This window comes from Crotalus tigris, unplaced genomic scaffold (assembly GCF_016545835.1).
Source record: "Crotalus tigris isolate CLP2741 ecotype Arizona unplaced genomic scaffold, ASM1654583v1 scf7180000024345.2110221, whole genome shotgun sequence".
Classification (NCBI taxonomy): domain Eukaryota; kingdom Metazoa; phylum Chordata; class Lepidosauria; order Squamata; family Viperidae; genus Crotalus; species Crotalus tigris.
In genome coordinates this window covers 144,660-158,087 of record NW_024100514.1, presented here as the reverse complement: position 1 = coordinate 158,087, position 13,428 = coordinate 144,660, and the positions used below count along the sequence as shown (strand labels likewise).

Below are 13,428 nucleotides of genomic sequence, written 5' to 3'. Positions count from 1 at the left end.
TTTTCTGTTGTTAGTGTTTGCGTTATATTAAATTCCAGTATGATGTGGTCACTTTCACCCAAGGTTCTGGCAACTTCAACTCCCTCTACCACTTCTTTGTTAGTTAGAATTAAGTCTAGTATGGCTTTATGTCTAGTTCCCTTCTTCACTTTTTGGATGACAAAGTTGTCAGCTAGATTGGTTAGGAATCTGTTTGATCTCCCGCTTGCTGTAGAGTTTGTCTCCCAGTTGATATCTGGATAGTTGAAGTCTCCCATTACTACTGTGGTATGCTTTCTACATACATTTGGTAGCTGGTTGGCAAAGAGTTCATTTATTTCTTCTCCCATCTAAGGGGAGAAATCGATTTTAGTGGAGCTGTTTCTGGTTGAATTGGATTGGGCAGAAGGGGTTTGTTATATGCTGCTTCTTTCTTTCAGTATTGTGTTTCCTTCTGTGTGTGACATACCTCCATCTGTCTTCCTCCAAGGGTTTATCAGTAGGGTGAAATCCTCTGGGAGTTACTTGTTCATTAATTGGTTCAGTTTGGATATAACTTTCTTTTGTAGATTGGGGCGTGGCTAGAGTTGCCCCTAAGTTCCTTACTTTTCCCTCCAGTAGTTTACATAGTTTACATCTAATGCATGTATAGTTTGGGTGTTCTTTGGGCATAAGCACATACATGGAACGTGTATTGCATACCACAATAGTAACAGTCACCTGTTCCATGAGTTTGTTGTTTGAAAATCCCTCTTTTTGGTTTTTGCCGTCTGCAGGCCCTGGTCTACCACTATCCATAGCACTTGGTCTGCCACCCTCTGCAGGCCCTGGTCTACCGCCATCGGCAGCACCTGGTCTGCTGCTGGCTGTGTGCCCTGCTCTACCATCGTCTGTACCACTTGGTCTGCTGCTGTCTGTAGGCCCTGGTCTACTGTGCTGCAGCGTTCCACCCCCCCCCCCACCAGCAGCTCCGCAGCCATGTGGCTCTCATTTGCTGATCTTCGTGCTGATGTTCTGCTTTCTTCAGCAAACAGGGCTGCCTGGATGGTTCACAGTAAGCTCTCCTCTCCCTGGCTGGCTCTCCTCCCTTCTCCACTATCTCATGGCTCTCCTGTTTCTCCTCTCTGCCAGTCTTTGTGCTGCCCTCAGTCAGCTTTCCTCTCTGCCCCACAGCTGATTCTCCTCTCTGCTCTGCAGATCCCTCTTCGCTTTTTCTCCTGTTCAGTCCTTTTTATTTTTCTGACTTATCTTTCCCTTTTCTCCTACTGTTTTGTCTTAGTTTAAGATAACTTAGTTTAATAGCAACTTCTCTTCCCACGATGTAACCAAGCTTCCTCTGTGGCCACCATCTTAGAATCTTGTTGTTGTTGCTGCTTCACTGGAGCTGGTTGAGTATCAGGTATTATGGCTTTTTATGCCATTTGCCAGATGGCCAAGTTATTTTGAGACACTGAAAACCCAACGTTAGCAATCTAATTTTATTTCTTTTTAAAGTAGTGATTTTAGATATACTTCTGAATGATAAATTGGGTGTCCAATCTTTTCAAGGGAGCCAGTTGGGTATTATAAGTAAAAGCAATCGAAACTGGGAGATTGTTAAGTTCTAGTCCTCCAGTCTTACGTATTAAAGCCAACTGGGGGACTTAGGGCAAGTCACTCCTTCTCAGTCTTAGGGAGGCACTGACAACAATTCTGAAACTATGGCCAAAAAAACCTGTCCACATAGTCACCAGGAGCCAAAAGTGAATGATAGCTGCTTATATATGACTCTTAGATCTCTGTTTTTGCATCCCTCAGTGGGGTATCTAGCATTTGCCAAAAATGGAAAAGAAAAGTTGGTAGTAAACTGGGCAAAGGAGCAAAATAACTATTGTAAACCCTATTAATTTTATGTTTTTCAAAAACACAGCCAGAGACCAAGAATTACTGTTTGACAGACATTTGAATGAACATCCAGTAAAATCTTTGATTTAAGTTTAATGGGACTCTGAAAATAATGGTGGAAATGCTACAGATCTTTTACAGTTTTTTTTTTTATTTCTTCTAAAATTCAAAATTCTTTGTGTGTTTTTTTAGCAGAATCTGTTGAAAGGTCACTTTTTAAAGGGGAAGACAAAGCTTTGTTGTTTTATTCATCTAGACCATTAAGATAAAGGTTTCGAATAAATGTATTATTTAAATAGGTAACTGAAGAAAGAATTGAATTAATTATCTTTTGCTCATATTCCACTACAGAACTATAAATATTAGAATATAGCATGGCTTAACTAATCTGAGTATCTGTCCCGAAACCAATTTTATAATATCTGTTAACCCTTAACACATTTGCTGTGTTGTTTTGTTTTATTCAATAACACAGTTATAACAATCCATCTTATGTCAAGAAACCAGTCAATTATTTCTCCTTCTCTACTTTTGGAAGCCATGTCTTTAGCATAGGACAGCCATTGGTGGTGGAAGGCCATCTTAAGATGTAGACGACATTTTTCTTTTGTATTTTAAAATATGATATTAAAATGGAAGAACAAAAAAAGGAGATAGCTAAGAAAAAGCAGATTATTGGGGAAATGCCAGCTAGGCTGGATGGAGGGGTCAAGCAAGGACCTAACTTGGAGTCATTGCTCAGCTGCATACTGCATACGCTTGGCCCCTCCTTCCAGCCTAGCTGGCACTTTCCCAACAGAGATACAGACAGATACCACAGCCCCTGAAGATGCTATGACTGATGGTATTGAACGCAGTTGAGAGATCAAGAAGGACCAAGAAAGTTGTATTCCTCCAGCTTGGCCCAGGGCCATGTCATCTATAACAGAGGTCCCCAACCTTTTGGGCATCAGGGACCGGTTCCGTGGAGAAAGGTTTTTCCACAGACTGGAGAGTGTGTGGTTTTGTGTGCTGCGTGCATCCCACAGATGGGCCTTTGGTTGTTTGTGTGGACCAGTTGCTGGCATGCCATAGCCCGGTACCAGTCCACGGACCGGGAGTTGGGGACCCCCGAACTATAGGAATGATCAGTGGCCTCAGTTCCATATCCAGGCCCGAGGGTGAGCTGAAAGGAATAATCTAAACAGATTTTGAGAGGAGCGAAAGTGATCCAGACATATTTGCCTTCCATTCTGAACACATTTATTCTTTAAGAAAATTAGCAGCACTTGCAGGCAGGGCAAAAGACAATGGCACTTTTATTTTTAAATTCCAGAATTAGCAGACCCTTGGCACTGTTTACCTTGCTATGTCCTTACTGCTTTATGGTATTTTAATACAAGCTTTGAATGCACTTTTTGTTCACAGGCATGCTATAATCATAGTAGGACTGTGCAAACAAAGCAGAGGACATTATAGCAACAGTAGCAGAGGGAGCATCTTGATGAGCTTTAGTGGTTGGGAGAGCTATTAACAGCAATTCAGAACTGTGCTGCATGTAAAGATGCACAGTACTTATGAGTTATAGGCAATTGATAAAAGTCGTGAGAAATGTACACAAGAATTTCAAATAGGGTACACTGTGATTAGGCTAAAGGACAATCTTATTTGAAGACCCATCTCAGAGAATCTCTTCAGTAGCAGGAAAAAAAATGCATCCAGTAGGGATGCATTTGATTAATAGTGGGAAAACAGGGAGGGAAATTCAAGGGTTGTTGTTAATTGCGAAGTCGTGTCCGACCCATTGCGACCCCATGGACAACGTTCCTCCAGGTCTTCCTGTCCTCTACCATCTTCTGGAGTCCATTTAAGTTCACACCTACTGCTTCAGTGACTCCATCCAGCCATCTCATTCTCTGTCGTCCCATTCTTCTATTGCCCTCAATCTTTCCCAGCATTAGGCCCTTCTCCAGTGAGTCCTTCCTTCTCATTAGGTGGCCAAAGTATTTGAGTTTCAACTTCAGGATCTGGCCTTCTAAAGAGCAGTCGGGGTTGATCTCTTCTAAGACTGACCGGTTTGAACGCCTTGCAGTCCAAGGGACTCGCAGGAGTCTTCTCCAGCACCATAGTTCAAAGGCCTCAATTCTTTGGCGCTCAGCCTTTCTTATGGTCCAACTTTCACAGCCATACATTGCAACTGGGAAAACCATGGCCTGGACTATACGCATTTTTGTTGGCAGGGTGATGTCTCTGCTTTTTAGTATGCTGTCTAGATTTGCCATAGCTTTCCTCCCAGGAGCAAGCGTCTTTTAATTTCTTGGCTGCAGTCCCCATCTGAGGTGATCTTGGAGCCCAGAAAAATAAAGTCTGTCACTACCTCCATTTCTTCCCCATCTATTTGCCAGGAATTGAGAGGGCTGGATGCCATGATTTTGGTTTTCTTAATGTTGAGTTTCAAGCCAACTTTTGCACTCTCCTTCTTCACCCGCATCAAGAGGCTCTTTAGTTCCTCTTCACTTTCTGCCATTAGAGTGGTATCATCTGCATATCTTAGGTTGTTGATATTTCTCCCGGCAATCTTAATTCCAACTTTTGATTCATCTAGCCCTGCCTTTCTCATGATGTGCTCTGCATATAGGTTAAATAGGCAGGGCGACAGTATACAGCCTTACCGGACTCCTTTTCCAATTTTGAACCAATCATTGGTTCCGTGTCCAGTTCTCACTGTTGCTTCTTGACCCGCATATAGGTTTCTCAAGAGACAAATGAGATGGTCTGGTATTCCCGTCTCTTTAAGAACTTGCCACAATTTGTTGTGATCCACACAATCAAAGGCTTTAGCATAGTCAATGAAGCAGAAGTATATGTTTTTCTGGAACTCCCTAGCTTTCTCCATGATCCAGCGTATGTTGGCAATTTGATCTCTAGTTCCTCTGCCTCTTCGAAATCCTGCCTGTACTTCTGGTAGTTCTCGATCCACATACTGCTGGAGTCTAGCTTGTAGGATTTTAAGCATAACTTTACTAGCATGTGAAATGAGTGCAATGGTGCGATAGTTTGAACATTCTTTGGCATTGCCTTTCTTTGGAATTGGAATGTAAACTGACCTTTTCCAGTCCTGTGGCCACTGTTGAGTTTTCCAAATTTGCTGGCAAATTGAGTGTAGCACTTTTACTGCATCGTCTTTTAAGATTTTGAATAGCTCAGCTGGAATACTGTCACCTCCACTAGCTTTGTTGTTGCTCAGATTTTCTAAGGCCCATTTTACTTCACATTCTAGGATGTCTGGTTCGAGGTCAGTGACCATCTCATTGTGGTTATCTGGGATGTTAAGCTCATTCTTGTATAGTTCTTCTGTGTAGTTTTGCCATCTCTTCTTAATCTCTTCTGCCTCTGTTAGGTCCCTGCCATTTTGGTCCTTTATCATGCCCATCTTTGCATGAAACATTCCCTTCATATCTCCAATTTTCTTGAAGAGATCTCTGGTCCTCCCTATTCTGTTGTTTTCTTCTATTTCTTTGCACTGTTCGTTTAAGAAGGCATTCTTATCTCTTCTAGCTACTCTCTGGAATTCTGCATTCAATTGGGTGTATCTTTCTCTTTCTCCTTTGCCTTTCGCTTCCCTTCTTTCCTCAGCTATTTGCAAAGCTTCCTCAGACAGCCATTTTGCTTTCTTGCATTTCTTTTTCTTTGGGATGGTTTTAGTTGCTACCTCTTGTACAATGTTGCGAACTTCCATCCATAGTTCTTCAGGCACTCTGTCTATCAGATCTAATTCCTTAAATCTATTTGTCACCTCTACTGTATATTCATCAGGAATATGATTTAGTTCATACCTGAGTGGCCTAGTGCTTTTCCCTACTTTTTTCAATTTAAGCCTAAATTTTGCAACGAGAAGCTCATGATCTGAGCCACAGTCAGCTCCTGGTCTTGTTTTTACTGACTGTATAGAGCTTCTCCATCTTTGGCTGCAGAGCACATAGTCAATCTGATTTCTATGTTGACCGTCTGGTGATGTCCATGTGTAGAGCCGTCTCTTGGGTTGTTGGAAAAGAGTGTTTGTTATGACCATCGTATTCTCTTGACAAAATTCTATTAGCCTGTGCCCTGCTTCATTTTGTACTCCAAGGCCAAACTTGCCTGTTATTCCGGTTATCTTTTGGCTTCCTACCTTAGCATTCCAATCCCCCATGATGATAAGGACATCATTTTTTGGTGTTAATTCTATAAGGTGCTGTAGGGCTTCATAGAACCGGTCAATTTCATCCCCTTCAGCACCAGTGGTTGGGGCATAGATTTGGACTATTATGATATTGAATGGTTTGCCTTGAATTCGAATTGCGATCATTCTGTCATTTTGGGGATTGTATCCCAGTATTGCTTTTCCTATTCTTTTATTGACTATGAAGGCTACTCCATTTCTTCTGAGGGATTCTTTGCCCACAGTAGTACACCTGATGGTCATCTGAGTAAAATTCACCCATTCCTGTCCATTTTAGTTCGCTGATTCCTAAGATGTTGATGTTCAGTCTTGTCATCTCTTTTTTGACTACGTCTAGCTTGCCTTGATTCATGGATCTTACATTCCAGGTTCCTATGGAGAAAAAATCTTTACAGCATTGGACTTTCCTTTCACCACCAGATATATCCACAGCTGAGCGTCCTTTCGGCTTTGGCCCAGTCGCTTCATTCTTTTTGGCGCTACTAGTACTAGCCCTCTGCTCTTCCCCAGTAGCATATTGGACACCTTCCCACCTGAGGGGCTCATCTTCCAGCGTCATATCTTTTTGCCTTTTAGTACTGTCCATGGGGTTTTCAGGGCAAAGATACTGGAGTGGTTTGCCATTTCCTTCTCCAGTGGATCACATTTTGTCAGAACTCTCTGCTATGACCTGTCCATCTTGGGTGGCCCTGCACGGCATAGCTTATAGCTTCATTGAGTTACACAAGCCCCTTCGCCACGACAGGACAGTAATCCATAAAGGGGTAATTCAAGGGTAGAGGAATAAAAGGGAAGAAAACATGAAGACAGGTTTCTATTTTTTTCTGAAATCCAAGAGTGCTTTCAAGCAGTACTTCTTTTTAAAGCTACAATAGCATGAACAAAATCTAACATAATTTAATCTAGAAAGTTTCCTTCTATTTGGGTAGTTCCTTTCCAAGGCTTTTAATAATATTCATAAGGGAGACAGTTGCCGTGAATTGAAAGAAAGGAAAGAATTACAAACAACACAACATTTTTTTTCTTGATTAAGAAGTTTGACCTTCTATCAGCAAACCTCTTTGATTTTTCTGTTCAACCATGAACCAGGCAGATTCACTGCTGTTATTATTTCAAGGTTAGCTTCCTTGCTTTCTCATTTATCAACTCCTCATTGAAACTCTGGGCAAGCATAGAAAAAGACCCTTACCAGCCAAGATGGATGGGATTTCTGTTAACCAGTCAAGATGGATGGGTTTTCTGTTCCTGGATAGCATACAGTATATACAGACTTCTTATTTCAGGGTTGCTGGTATCAACAAGGCACAGCTAGGTTGCATTTTCACTGACTTGAGGGCATATGAGCCCCTTCTGAAGCTGACAGTAATTGGAAGATGGAGGGGGCATTTTTTATACTGTACAAGGGGAAACCATGTGAAAACTAAGGCTAATTGGGAAGAGAAATGGCCTAAGTTTTCTCTTCTTCATTTGAGAATATCTAAATATCCTCTCAATGTGCTATTAGATCAGTTACTGTTCTGGATGGAATTAGACAAGGCTTGGCACTTAAATAGAAATTAAATGGTTAGAAATTAGAATCCTGCGTTTGCTGTACATTTTTAAATTGTCATATTGGGTGTTCTGTATACCAGGACTCCTATGCAAGGGATTTATAAAAGGAGGGGGCATGGAGACAAAGAAAGTAATTTTATAAATGGAAATCCGTTGGTTGGCAGACACCTTAGTCTGGGAAGTCTTAACTCTGTCATGCTGAGATAAGCCAAATCCTCTAGAGAAAAATATAGAGAGTAAGATAGTTTTAAAAGAGTTCCCACTGTGTGTTAACATGGGAATTTGGTTTAAAATGGGAATTTAGTGAACTGGGACCCACAGAGTGGTGTGAAATTAGAAAAGTAAGTAGACTCGAAGTAGTTTCCTGAACTTCTGCCACAAAGACAAACTTTACAATCCCAGGAAAGGAAGTGCTGTATAGCCTAAATAGCAAGCAACTGCTATATTATGAGTGGTTCAGTCAGGAACCAACACTACCAATCAGACTGGGCACAAACAAAGAACCAATTAGAGACCAGTCCCCACTAACTTGTACCAATTGGAAGACAAAATTCCTGGCTATAAAGGCAGGAGCTCAGTCAGTCCCTGCTTAGGTGCCTGTGGTCTATGCCAGAGGTCCCCAACCTTTTGAGCACCAGGGACCGGTTCCATGGAGAGACGTTTTTCTGTGGACCGATGGGGGCATGGTTTCATGTGCTGCCTGCATCCCATTGAACAGGCTTTCGTTTGTTTGCACGGATCGGTTTCTGGCATGCCATGGCCCGGTGCTGGTCCATGGCTCGGGGGTTGGGGATCCCTGGTCTATGCAGCAGATCTCTTTGCCTATGAAAAGGCCAGCCACAATTTCCCACAAAATGTCAGAAAATCTCTTCACTAGATTTCGGTCACTAAACTCTGAAGCCCAACACCAGTACATATTAGGCATGAAAGCCAGCTGGGTGACTTTGGCTCAGTCTTGCTCTCTCAGTACAACTCACCTCGGAGGGTTGTTTTTCTTGGACAAATAGGAGGAGGAAGGATATATTAAGCATGTTTACCACCTTGAGTTATTTGTTTTAAAAAAGGAGGGGATATAAATACATAAGATACTTACTTTCCAAATGGATCCATTGAAAAATATTCATAGTAAATCTTATTCTAATTTTAGTACCACCAGTGCTTGAATAGGCTGCAGGAATACTTGATGCTTAATGGATAAGAGAGAATACTAACTGAGAAATGCACTAGGAATAAGCCTTTTATATTAGAAGCAGGGCTACACATTAGAACTATTGTCTGTTTCTTAAAATATTGTAGTATTTTTTCCCCCTTGAATCTACACATTTAAGCCGGGTGCAAAAGAACTTTACATTTTGGAATTCTAAACCCAGCAAGTGAGTGAAGTTCCACGCTAACACCACCAATCCAATCCTGGATACACCCTCACTTCCTTACTTTCAGTCATGTAATTTGGTGATAACAATGGAGAATTGTTTTGTTATTACTATTGTTAAATAATTGAAGTAAGGAGACATTCTAATGTACTATAAGGTAATGCCTATTTATTCAGATAAATATCTTGTTTGTTGCTGGTTCCATCTATTGCAACACCATTCTGTTAATGGTATATTTTCCCTATGGAAAATCCACCAAAGTGCACTGAAAAAATGATTAGTAAAATGAAGAACCATACTAGTTTGTCTTTCTAAATAATAACAAACGCCTATGTTTTCATGTCTTACCTCATTCACAAAGAAAAAAATAACCAGCATCAATTGAGCTTCTTCTTTAACAAGTAATATGGGTCTGTGTTTTTGTGTTATATTCTATTCAACTTGTTTGCAGTTTTGGTAGTCTTCTTAAAATAATGAATTATGAGTAGTTGCTCTTTTAAGTGAAACTTGCATTAATGATGGCTTTTCTTAATTCCTGGTTGTATTCATTAAGTATTGACCTGTAAACCATTAAAATATTCAGGGTAATCCACAAGAAAGTTAAAGTTAAAAATAGCATTTTGCATATGATATGGTTCTAAGCACCTGCAGAGAGCTTTTTGTGACTTTAGATTACATTTGTAGTTTCTGATTCCAAATATATTCTCCTCAAATTTGCTTCCTATCCTTTCTTTTCTTTATCTCATTTTCTTTATCTCTGGTAAAACAGAGCAATGGTTCAAAAAGAAAAAAGAAAAGAAAAGAAAAGGCTTGGTATAAACATAACATGTATTGCAAAACAAGTTTATATAAACTGTGTGTTAAGAGCAACCTAAAAATTATTTTCAGGGGATGAATTAAACCAATATAGATGAGTCATATAATTGCCCCGTAGAGGAAATTTTGTAGAAGACAAGCTTGGATGTAATCAACATACAATAACTGAATGTTCAAAGTGAAAAATTAGGAATCAAAAGGAACGTATAAAGAGAAAAAGTCAATAGTGCCATGTAATATACAATTTACTGTTCTGAAAGAAGGCTGGGTCTGAAATGATTTTTAAAAAGTGATTTAATCCTGTTACACAGATATATAAAAATGTCGAGTGCAGTGTTTATTTATCTCCCTATTCTCATAACAGAATGGTGAATGTGAAGAATAGGACATCTTTGTGTTAGTAAATAAAATCACACCAAGTAAAATATACATGTTTATTTTGAGGACAGTTTCAGAATATGTGTATTGACACTCAGATGGGACTTTTAACATAGACATGTGAGTGAGTGATTGTCTTCTTTTATGCAGTATGAACCAAGAGGACCTGGCAGGCCATTGTACCAAAGAAGAATGTCATCTAGTTCAACCCAGGCTTGTTCTGAAGGTTTAAATACTCCTCCAGATAATGTTGGACAGTGTCAAGAGCTTCAGGACCAGAGTAACTCATCCTCTTTCAATTATTCACCCCCCGAATGGTGGGTCAACTCTTCATCATCAGCCCCATATCAGAACATTCCATGCAACGGATCCAACAGAGCAATCCCACCAAGAGAACAGTTAGGTGAGTCAGTGGCACTTTTCTTGTCCCTTTTAATCATGATGCTGACTTGGGCATTCTGGGAGTTGGAGTCACAACATCTTGAGGTGTGTATGCTGTGTATTCTTGTTTGCTCGTCCTTGATTGTGCATGGTTAGAATACACCAATGATATTTTTTTAATCTTGGCCTTAAAGTGCAATATCTTCTTAAAACCATTTTGACTATCTTTATAAAACCAACTGAAGAACAATTTCAATAGGTCTTGTAAAGATTGCCCAAATTCTTTCAATTTAAAATATCTTACAGGACCGGAAGCATTTGACAAATTCCTACAGATTTTATTTAACTTTTAGGATAATGCTCTTTGTATATCTTCAGGAGAGGAAACCTGAGAAGTAGCTTTCCAATCTGTTTGTGATCCTTATTAGTTAAAATGGCGATGACGATGATGATGATGACGACGGTGGTGGTGGTGGTGGTGGTGATGATGATGATGATGATGATGATGAACTTTTCTTTCCAGTTCCTCCGAAGACTATCAAATCCCCTGAGGAACAGATGAAGGTTGAAAACATCCCGTTGTCCAGTTCTTTTAACTACAATGTACTCCAGCATCTGGGCCAGTTCCCACCCCTCATGCCCAACAAGCAGATTGTGGAATCCAACAGCAACAGCCAGCCCAGCGCTGGGTTGAACAAACCTGCCATGTCCTACGCAAGTGCTCTGAGGGCTCCTCCCAAGCCCAGACCCCCTCCTGAGCAGGCAAAAAAGAATAGCGACCCCTTGTCTCTGTTTCAGGAACTCAGCCTAGGTAGTTCATCAGGTAGCAATGGCTTCTACTCCTATTTTAAATAATCAGACTATTTTTGTAGAGACATTTTAATTTTTATTTCTGTGAGTAGATTTAAGATAGCTGGGGCTGCACCTGCAGGCACCATCGTTTCTCTCTGTTTATATTAGTAAATATATTTTGGTTTAATGGCTTTGCTGCTAGACTTGGAGCTAATTCTTTTTAAATTATATTCCACTATTTTACTTTCTTTTTGATGTGGGTCAGAAGTTTTGAGGAAAAAAAAAATCCCTAGGAAAAAAAAAACCCTTTAAAAATTATGTAACTTTATCTATGTGTTGCATTAAAAGCTAGCAGCTGAAAAGTTAACTGTGCAACTTTAAAAAAAAATATATAAACATTTAAAAAAAAGTTGTCTAAATTGTATTTAAAAATGTAAGTAGCATTTACATTTATTCAATAACATTTAGCATACTGTGCTGGGTTTCTGTACCAGAAATGGCCAGTTAATGTACAAATGTATGTTATGTCTGCTTAAATTGTTTATTTTTTTTTTTAAATAAAGATGCAGCATCTTATATTTACATTCAGTTTTATCAGATTTCTGTGAAGGGATGCTGCATTCTAAGACTTTTATAGTTTTAGAATCTGTATGATGTGGTTATAGTAATTTCCTTTCTAGGACGAATGAAGGCCTTTGCTGCAGACCCAGATACTACTCTTTTGAAATTAAACAAAAATTAGTGGTCAACCTAAAGATGAAAAATTCATGGTGTGCTTTTTTATTGACAAGCTACTCATTCAGCTTGTTGGAGGGATTAATTTAATAGGTTTTAAAACAGAAATCATGAAATGATAAAAATTGCTATATTGGGTGCTTGGTAGTTGAATAGCTATTTAAAAAAAAATCCAATTGAATGAATTTAGGAAAAATAATTGAATCCCCCTCCCAGCTATGCACATTAAATGTTTGTAATTTAGTTTCTTTCCCTCTGTTTTTTCCCGTGGTACAAGAATTGTGCCACTTTAAGGATTTTTCTTCTCTTTTTTTCCATCAAAATATTTTGGTACATGATTTGATGTTTACTTTAAATGTGACATTATCCACAAATATTCAAATATTTTGCTAACTGTTTTGTTTGAGGAACTTCATTAAAGAGGATTTTTATGTTTGCCAAAGCTGTATCCAAATTAATCCCAGCCTTGGGGAAGAAGAATTGTGGGGAAGGTTTGGGGAAGCAGTATGAATGACATGGTTATTTATATTCTTGTATCTTCTGTCAAGGCCTTTTGCCACTATATATTGAAAAAAAATCTATAAAAGACTGTACAGCAATATGTTAAAAATTTGGGGAAGAATTAGGGTAACCTTTACCTTTACGATTTTGGTCTTATACACTGTTCATACTTTTGAAAGAAATCTTTTTTAACTTCAACGGAGGCATGGCCTCCTTTACACTTGAAAAGATCTCTTTGATCAGGGACAATTAATTTTTATCAACTATTTATTTTGATTTCCGGTTATAAGTAATATTTTCAAAACTACAATAGTTTTAAAGTTTCTTCCCACAACTGTTTAAAAACTGAGCTTCATTTACAGGGATATTTGTTTTTGCTTTGTCGAGCTACTGTATTTGCTGCTGTATCATATCTAATATTTGCTTTGGTTTCAGTCCCTTCATTCCTGTTGGATTTTATACGTTGTGATGGTGACATCTTGGTTTGACTGAAATCTGTGTCACTTTTTTCTTATTGATTTCAAATAACTAAGGAACTTTCTATAAAAGATATGCATACTAACTTAATGTGCTGCAATATTTTAATGGCTGCTGGGCTCAGAAATGGGTAAAGCTAAATAAAGCTGTTATAAAACCAAACAAAATGAAAGCAGAAGATTCTGCTCAATTTTATTTAGTACCCCGAGGACACGTTCAGAATGTTACATGAAGTTAGATTATTCTGTCCTCGATTGACATAAACCAGGATTTAATTAGTCCCACTTAAATATCTGGTGTTATTTTTGTGGATTCTGTGTCCTGCCTTGATTATTACTGATAAACATTGAGGACAATTGA

At 39.2% G+C, this 13,428-nt stretch overlaps 1 protein-coding gene across 8 annotated transcripts in view; it reads left to right on the top strand.

The window, feature by feature from the left end:
• HELZ (helicase with zinc finger) overlaps window positions 1-12,532 on the top strand; it is a 144,698-nt gene extending 132,166 nt beyond the window's left edge. For all 8 annotated transcript variants that reach the window (XM_039326834.1, XM_039326830.1, XM_039326833.1 and 5 more), the window contains 2 exons: window positions 10,333-10,585; window positions 11,087-12,532. In XM_039326834.1, coding sequence (XP_039182768.1) covers window positions 10,333-10,585; window positions 11,087-11,418 — 585 coding nt within the window. In that variant the 3' untranslated portion in view covers window positions 11,419-12,532. The remainder of the gene's footprint in view (window positions 1-10,332; window positions 10,586-11,086) is intronic.
• The last annotated feature ends 896 nt before the right edge of the window (window positions 12,533-13,428 follow it).